The sequence below is a fragment of the Fusarium tjaetaba genome, assembly GCF_013396195.1.
Source record: "Fusarium tjaetaba strain NRRL 66243 chromosome Unknown NRRL66243_c0000428, whole genome shotgun sequence".
Classification (NCBI taxonomy): Eukaryota; Fungi; Ascomycota; class Sordariomycetes; order Hypocreales; family Nectriaceae; genus Fusarium; species Fusarium tjaetaba.
In genome coordinates, this window is record NW_023501624.1 from 1 (window position 1) to 8,474 (window position 8,474).

Here is an 8,474-nt window from a genome sequence, read left to right on the forward strand (position 1 = left end):
ACCGTGTATCGCTCTGTCCAGCGCCCCTCCCCTCCGTAATATCGAAAATATCCCGTAAATCATCCCCCGCCTCATCAGTAATCTTTGTAAAACTCCTCGTCAACTTGGCCAACTCATCTGCAAACGGGAGACTCTGTCCACCGTAGGCATCAGGCGCATCATCCTTGAGATCAAACGGACTTCGAGACGAGGAATCTTTATCTTTGTTGAAGAGCGAGCGGAAAGCGTCGACGACTTTATCCTCGAGGCTGTCGATCGTCTTTTGCTGAAAGGTCTCGAGCTCGGAGGTGATGCGGGGTTGGATCTGGGGCGCGAGGGAGTCGACGTACTCGTCTACTTTTTTGAAGAGAACTTCTGGGACGCCGCGGGAGGACATTTTGGGAAGAAGCAGAGTTGGTGATGGGGATGGAAAGGAAGCTAAGGTTAAGGTGTGAGGGTAGAGTTGGTTAGTTAGTGAGGGGTCCTGAAGCTGAGGAGCTGGAGCTGGGCTGAGCTGGCAGAGCTGAGTTGGCATGTGACGTCAGCTCTTGCGATCCACTTTCATGCAGTTGAGTCAATCAGTGTAAGTCAATAATTCTCTATATAAATAATAAACAATAATAATAGAAGTGAAGTGAAGTGAATCTTTATCTATCCCAATCAATTGATCTCCCAATTTTCTCAAACAAATCGTCCCCTCCTCTCGACCTCCATAGCCTTAGGCTTCTTCCCCTTCGGCTCAACAACAACCCAATCCTTAACTTTGGCCTCACCCACCGCCAATGCCATCAACTGCTCATCCGTACAGCTCAACGGCGCATCCCTAACAAAGCACATATTCACCGGCGACTCAGGAACCTTATTCATCACACCCCTCACACTCTTACGTCCCTTGGTCTTGTATCCCTTATGCTTCTTCAGATCAACTTCTCCAGTCGCTAAATCCCGTCGCGACATGACTCTGTTGAAGATCACAGACAGCGCCTCGGGCTGATACCCCGCTACACCATGTCCAGACTCGAAAATTCGTGAGAATGATACGTTGCCGTGCTCGCGGACGAAACCAGCTGTGTAGGAGCAGTTCGTCTTGATGGGTGTGTATCCAGCGGAGCGGAACTCAGGAGCAGAGGGGAAGTTTAGTGAAAGACTGATGTTTTCACCGCCGTACCCTTTACTAATTAGCAATCGTCTGTAGTCAGCTTTTGTGAGAACTTACAAGGACAGCGATAGTCGCGATCAGCGTAGATCAACGCAACGTTGACACCCCGCTCAATAACCCTCTCCACAGCATGAAGACTCCCAATCATGATATCTCCCGTCTGTCCCAACCACACTTTACCAATGTTATTGACTCCAGTGGTAAAGTTAAGCGGAACTCCGAGATCGCGCTGGACCCAAGGTTGGTTGAAGAAGTTCTCAATGTAAGGCTTTGGAAAGAGCGTGGTGTTGGAGTGCGTGATGTCAAAAGGCGATCGCTGTTTCAAGTCAGTACATGCCATATAAAACGATGGGGAGGAGAGCGCACGTCGGAGGTAGCCTGGTAAGTCCCCTGTATCCCAAAGAAGCACAAATTCGTCGCCGCAAGACAAGCTTCATTAACAGTCTCGTTATTCCCGAACCTCTCAGGGTCGCCCTCCGCCACGAGAGCACGACACTTATCCGTCAACGCATAGCAGCCCGTCTTTGGTTCCTCAATCTGCTCGAGCATACCCTTGTACGTCTTATCGTCAAAGAATTGAAGACCGTAGTTATTATGATGACCGTACTCAGGGTACCCCTTCGCCATAGCTCGTGCGTCAATGCCAGGTTCTTGAAGACCCAGAGTCGCAAGGTTAAGAATCGTAGCGTTTTTAAAGGTTGGTTTGGAGTTGGAGATGAGGGTGTTTTGATCTTGGAAGTAAGAGAAGTAGTTGGGGCCGTAGAAGCCACCGTACTAAAGATGTTAGCGATGGTAAGTCAAGGTTGTGGGGGGACTTACTGAAGATGTCCAGAGTGATATCTCATCATTCTCAGTGTGCCACTCCGGAAACCTAACTCATTAGCCCTACCCAACACAGCTTGACAGGTAGACATACTCATTGAACCAAACCTGTGCAAAAGCCCACATAGTCCTAGCACCACTCATCGTTGTCTTCGGCACAGTCTCCAACTCCCCGGAGTCAAAAGTCGCCTGCAAAAACGTCCCATTCGTCTCTGGCACTTTCTCCCCCTTCACCGGCGTAAACGTCTGGGTGAGGGTATCAAACGTTCCATTGACTAGATCAACGTACGAAAAGCCTGTACCCAGTGGCTGGTCGATGTATAGCATGTTGACGTGCTTGTTCCATGATATGTCGTTTAGGGTCGTTGAGTTGGAGTCGGCGTTCACGGAGCAGGGGAAACCGTTTGTATTGTCGAAGGAGGATGAGCCGGGACCGCCGCCTATGTAGATTGATGTTGGGGCAGTAGAGGGATTGTTTCGGGCCTCTGTGGTCTATCAGTATATAAATTACATGAAATTGGGTAAGGTGTCGTACCAAAGTACCAGAAGAACAGATGAGCTCTCTGCTTTTCATCCCAATGCTGAAAATCAGGCAGTAAACTCTTCGGAAGCGATACATAACCGCTGTAAGCACTGACACCCTCAGTAGTCTCACAAACAGAAGTCTATTCGACTGTTAGTCACTCCACCGTCTGAGAGGCTTGAAGCCTTTACCTTCTTGTACGAAATCTCAGCGCCATTAAACAGTTTGGACGACACGACTTCTAGACCCTTTGGCCCAGCCACCCACTCTTGAGCCGCCACCAACGACACAAACACCAGACCAAGATTCTTTGAAAGCCTCATTGCGAAATAACAAAAAGAGAAGAGTGTACGAGATGAATAGATACTCCTTCTCTTTCCCAGCGATAAACCCACGCTCTTATACGGATTAATCCCAGAACATTGATCAACATCATCTCGCCAATCGCTCATCATCAGAGAGGCTCAGACTCCATGAAACACATCACGACCCTGGGGGCAAGAAAACGGCGAACCTTACATTAGGGTGTCGAAATAAACTCGGTAGAAGTTATCCTAAGTTTAGTAAGAATATACTGAATATAAATAAATTTACCTAAATCTTTTTGTCATTTAGGATCGAGGTCCTGTGTTTTCTTTCCTCCCAGCCTGCTTCATTGCTCTCAATTGAGTATCGCAACCATGATTGGCGACCCGACCAATCACATCCAGAAGCAAGAGAACAATATAATGCACTGATGACTCTGCGATCCACTGCTTCATTCTGATTTAGGAGTGTTTGCTTACGGCCAGGGCATTGCCTGTAAGGCTGAACAAAGGATGGGACTGTTTGTTGGCGAGCCGGCCAATCAAGGAGCCTCGTTGAGCTTACGGTGCGTGGCTTGGATGCTCGCCAAACAATTTCTCCGGAATGAGGAATGGATATTCGATCTTGGGTACGAAAAGAGACTCAATTGAAGTTTATCGTCATGTCGGAAGAAGTTAAATTTAGACGTCTTTGTGTTCACCGCTTCAGTTTCGTCATGGATGAAAATAACAAGCCATTGACGGTCTGTCCCTCAACCCCCATCTTGCCCTTCATCATTACAGTCAATCACACATTCACATCACAGCATGGATAAAAGTCAGAGGTCCAAATGATTCTCTTGAGCTGTACCTGCATTGCATTCTGGCAGCTTTGTAGTGTATAGTATAATTTATATCTGTTCTGACCCAACTCCTTTCCTCCCTTCCAAACACAATCCTTCGCATTGCATTCCTTTCATCGCAAGGCAAACTTTTTTGAATCCATGCCCAATTGTCCTGTCCATTCGCCATTATACAGTCTTCGCATTCAATCAAGTCATCGTTTAGGCATGCGCCTCGGAGACATTCGTGACACGCGTAAAACCAGGCTTCGCTCAACTATCTGCAGACGTAAAGATAAAACACAATGGTCTGTCACGTCACTCGCAGAACCCGCATTAAAGCATGTCTCTGTCCGTTCAACGGCGTGAAGCAAGCGTTAGGGTTGAGCGGTGACGATGGCCAGAAAGTTCCGATTAAAAAACAAGAGTAAAACAGAAGCGGGTGATATTCCGCAAGAGCAAACGAGGAAATCAGGACTCGCAGGTAAACATGGCTCCCAAACTCCGATGCGGATGCCCGGCTTGCCATGCCAGGCTAGCACAAGTCCAATACCGTAACGCCAAACAATTGTGGCCGTCAGCCGTGAAAGCATACCCAGTGACTGTATGTCAAAGGGCTGTGCTGTTTCGGATCAAACAGCCGGTAGAGTAGTGATGTTGGGCGACAATCATAATGTTGTCTTGTCCCATAAGTGTTGAAGGGTAATTAGATATCAAGATAGTAATGCAATCTTGGGTTGCTCTTGATGTTGTGTTGCTGGTGGATGTTAACAGTCTAACCTCATTCCACGGTCGCCGTTGCGATTCTATCCTCGGATCGCCGTAGCAGCATGTCCATCAGACCAGGGAAACCGATCCATCATCTGTTGCTGGACATGGTACGACAGATCGTTGGATGGTGTAGCATCAAACGACACGAAGGCGGGTGAGGCCGACCTAGCCGTGGCTGAAGGTCTCGGTGAAGGCGAAGTACTGTTGGCACGAAACGCATCCTTTGGTGTTGAAGCACCCGAAGGAGGGCTCATGGCGCCGTGCAGCTGAAGGGTATGGTGAGCTGCGGGTCCGGCGTGATGGGCATTTCCGTTCGGGCTTCCAAGCGAGGTGGTATAGCTGCGGCGGTGGTGATTTCCGCCGGCAGCACCGTCGAAGCGGGCACCGCTGAGTGTACCGTCCTTCATGTTAGGACTCGACTGTTTTGATCCAAACTGCAACACGAACAACTGTTAGTAACCGACTCTTTCATTTTGCTTCTGTGTCGCCGTGCCATCCCGTAGGCCTTGGAGACTGATGCTGAGTTTCTGGTGGATCAGGGATGGGCGACGGGCACCAGAAGCGATGGGTGAAGCAGGGCGAACTTCGGGGGCACGTACAAAGCAGTACTTGTTGACCAACTCTTCATATGAAGAGCTGGAGATGGTCGAGTTGGGAGAGGTAGCTCCGGTGGGAGACTGGCTCTTAGCTTTGGTGGCTGGCTCAGGGAGAGTGAGGGTGGGCTTGGGAGTCCGGACATTGGCCTTCATGTAAAGTCCATCCTTATCCTGAGAGGCCTCCTTGTCCTTCGCGGCCTGGACAGCAGCGCTCAAGGAAGCACCAAAGTCATAACGGTTGGAGAAGGCAAGTCCGCTAGGCGAGCCGAAATCCTTGGAGAGGTTATCGCTAGCAAGGTTGCCAGCCGACTTGGACTTGAGACGGAGACCGCCGGTGCTGTTCTCAGACTCGCCGAGATACTCGTGGATTGGCTGGTCAAAGTTGAGCTTAGCATCGTCACCAAAGTCACCAAAGCCAGCGGGCATCGACTTGGGTCGGGGGACATTGGCGCTGCTGGTGCGTCGGCTACTCCGGGGAAGGCCATTAGCGGGTCGGGAAGAAGCGCCCTGGAAGTTGTTCTTCCCGTTCATGGGCAGATGCTTCTTTCGGAAGTCGACCTGGAAGTTAGAGCTGCTGTTGTTGTCCCAGTACTCCTGTCCGTTGACGGTATAGCGGATGCAGAGGAAGAGTGTCTTTGACTCGAGGTTGGCCGTGTCAGCAAGCTTGATGGAAAAGGTAAAGCGATCATGACCCAGCGGCGTTTCCCGGGGGCGGATTTCGTGGCTGTAGTCAGCGGCAACCTCCGAGGTGGTCTTCCAGTAATCCAGAGTGAAACGGCAGGTAACGGCCTTGGAGAAGGCGATGTTGGCGACAGCCACAGAGCCAAGAAGGGACTTCTGGTCGGCCGAGAGCCAAACCTTTTCCAGTCTCACGGGCGACGACTTACGCGCGGCTGAATCGTGAGGGAAGTTTGTGGTGAGGATCTCCCACTCAAAAGGAGGGGTGCGGGCAGTCTGCTTGCCATTGCCAGGGAAGGGATACTCGGTATCACTCTCGTAGCTGTCAATTGGGGAAGATCCAGCACTCACGGCCAGAGGTCGGTCCACTTGCAAGAAGTGTCGGACGTGCTCGAGGTGTGAATCAAAGTGAACAGCTTTGGAAAAGATGGGGGTACCGGGCATGCTTGAGGGGCGTCGTCGGGAAGAAGGACGGAGGGCAGGTCGGACTAGCTCACCAGACTTCTTTCGCACCATCTGAGGCTTCTTAAGCAGGTCCTCGTCAGACTCCTCCTCTGATACTGATATCGAGTTGTCGTCTGACTTGGAGAGGCCAGCGTTTGGCTCAGTGGCTGATCGAACGTGTCCCATCTTACGGCCCTTTGCGAGATCGCCTAGTGCGCTTGTGCTGAAGCTCAGATGTACACCATCTTTGCGGCGGAGCTGGAGATGTTCTGTGCTGTCTTGGTGCTGCAATTGTGATCGTGGAGGAGATGATGAACGTGGCATGGGGATCTGGCTGACAGCATCCCGTAGAGCCTTGTCAAGCTTTCGACCTCGAATCTGTGGTTCTTGCTCCTCGTCGTCGCTACCGGAGGAAGCAGAATCAGGTGGCGAGATGATGGCACCCATAGGCATTGTGCGTTCGTCAGTGACGGGTGGTGGTGATTGTCTCACGCTTGAAGGAACAGCTGTGCCCATGCCCTTGAGATCCTCCGATGTTCCCTGCGGTGTCAGCGTCCCTGTCGATCCATCGCTGAGGGCTGAAGCTGAAGGTGTTCGTCGATGCTTTGTAAGATATGAAGCGGATCGCGGCAGACTAGGTCGAGGGCTCGATTGTAGCGACGACCGCCGACTCGCTACGGGCGATGCGGAGGCTGACGAAGCGGGAGATCGATGTGAGGGTGGCGTGTAAGGCATTCCCAAGGTGGGTTGTGTTGTGATTAGAGGGAGAAGAAGGGGGGAGGAGAGGAGGAGATTATTCCGTGGAAGCCGTTTGCCAGGAACTTCGCTTCACCACGTGGAGGATAAAGTAAAAGAAGTAACCCAGGTAAATAATGAGGTTTTCGCTCTCTTCTCGTGATGAGAGAGATTCAAGGGCAGTTGCGCGGAGAAGTGGTTTTCCTTTCTCCTAGCGTATGCGATGAAGATCAAGGCAGGCGCCAAAGGTGATCGAGATCAGGTCTAATAATGGGGAAGGCACTGATTAGCATGGTTAAGAAACAGGGAATTTTTGTGGCGATGCATAATTAGACGAAAAACGTGGGATAAAGATAAGAGCTGATGGGGGACAATTCATGGCAAAAAGGTTTTCGCAGGCTGTTGACAAAAGGTAAAAAATGACGAATGACGATTGTTTTGAATTGTTTGACGATTGTTGCGATGGAAGACAATAAGAGGATGACGCGAAACAATAGGACAGTGCTGTGCTGAGGTCCAGGTGCATCCACAGGGGAGTACAGTGAGTGCAGTGGTGGTGGTTTCAGTGGGCGGGCGATAAGGTGCAGTGCACTACTTACATGATGAAATTGATCAATGCGCACCCCAACAAAAAATAAGCAGGCAAACTGATACGACTCGAGAAAAACAAATGCTCTGGCAATATTCCAGCAACAGAGCAGATAGAATTCCACGAAAGGTACAGCTCGGCAATTGGCGGTGGTTGGGTTGAGGGTATCACAGTGAAGTGATACAGCAGATGAGGGATCCGTTGAACGTGATGCGAGAAGAGTCGTCGTCGGATTAGGAGGCTCGTCGAGATGATGATGATGATGATGGCGATGAGGACGATGGCGGCATGAAACAGGAAACCAACAAAGACAAGAATCAATCAATGATCAAACAGTGAAAAACAAAATACAATGAAAAAGGAGGCTGCTGATATCAAAGACTTAGAGGAGGAAGTCTGTTGAAGTAGAGTCAGTCAGTCAGTCAGTTCGGTGGTCATAAACTCGTCGACAGCAATCAGAGCTGGTGGAGATGCTGAAAGGAATCGAGGATAAGAGTGCTGCGGGGAGCAGGTGGTTTTGAGTCTTGCGCTGCAGGCGAATTGCACCAAGAGAACACCCCCAAGAACCAAGACCAAAAGCCAAGCCCACCCAGGTCCCAATTAAAAAACCAAGGTACAAAACTCTTTCCTACGCTGCCTTGGAGAGGTGTGAGGGCAGCACCGGGGCCCGGCCTGAGCGGCATGGGACTAAGAGGCTAGCGAGCTACAAGGTTGAGAGCCGCGTAGGCATGGGCCGTCTGTTGGTTTCTTTGGGATGGTGGTGGGTGTCAATGGGCAGGGATGAGCAGAGTGGGCAGGATTTGAGTTGCAGGCCAGGGGTGGGCTAACGAGTTTTTGGTTGGGATGGGGGATGGGTTAGGGAGTGGATGGTAGGGTTGATTGAGAGAGGGAGGGGGTGGGCATCATGTTCTGACTGTCTGTTCTGTCTGTCGTGCACTTACGAGATATCTGTTCTGTTACAGTAATCTTATCCGTACTCTTCTTGTGCCTTCTGTTGTATGTTTGACGTTGTATTATTGATTCTGTGCAGGATCCAATAGATAGACTCTCTC

The 8,474-nt window shown here is 50.5% G+C and overlaps 3 protein-coding genes across 3 annotated transcripts; all 3 read right to left on the reverse strand.

Annotated features, from left to right (window-relative positions):
• On the reverse strand, positions 1 to 376 carry FTJAE_13489 (uncharacterized protein; the record flags this gene model as incomplete). The annotated part of the gene is made up of 1 exon (XM_037346637.1): positions 1 to 376. A coding segment is annotated over one exon (376 nt), but the record flags the coding sequence as incomplete, so codon positions are not given.
• A 284-nt stretch (positions 377 to 660) lies between these two features.
• Positions 661 to 2,806, reverse strand: FTJAE_13490 (serine-type carboxypeptidase Z precursor; the record flags this gene model as incomplete). Its single annotated transcript, XM_037346639.1, has 7 exons — positions 661 to 1,148; positions 1,196 to 1,454; positions 1,505 to 1,912; positions 1,958 to 2,009; positions 2,055 to 2,445; positions 2,496 to 2,625; positions 2,675 to 2,806. 7 exons carry the CDS (start codon positions 2,804 to 2,806, stop codon positions 661 to 663), a joined length of 1,860 nt encoding a protein of 619 aa, XP_037199483.1.
• A 1,609-nt stretch (positions 2,807 to 4,415) lies between these two features.
• Positions 4,416 to 6,833, reverse strand: FTJAE_13491 (GIP2 Glc7p-interacting; the record flags this gene model as incomplete). Its single annotated transcript, XM_037346640.1, has 2 exons — positions 4,416 to 4,799; positions 4,845 to 6,833. The coding sequence occupies 2 exons, from the start codon at positions 6,831 to 6,833 to the stop codon at positions 4,416 to 4,418; spliced, it is 2,373 nt and encodes a 790-aa protein (XP_037199484.1).
• Positions 6,834 to 8,474: the final 1,641 nt, after the last annotated feature.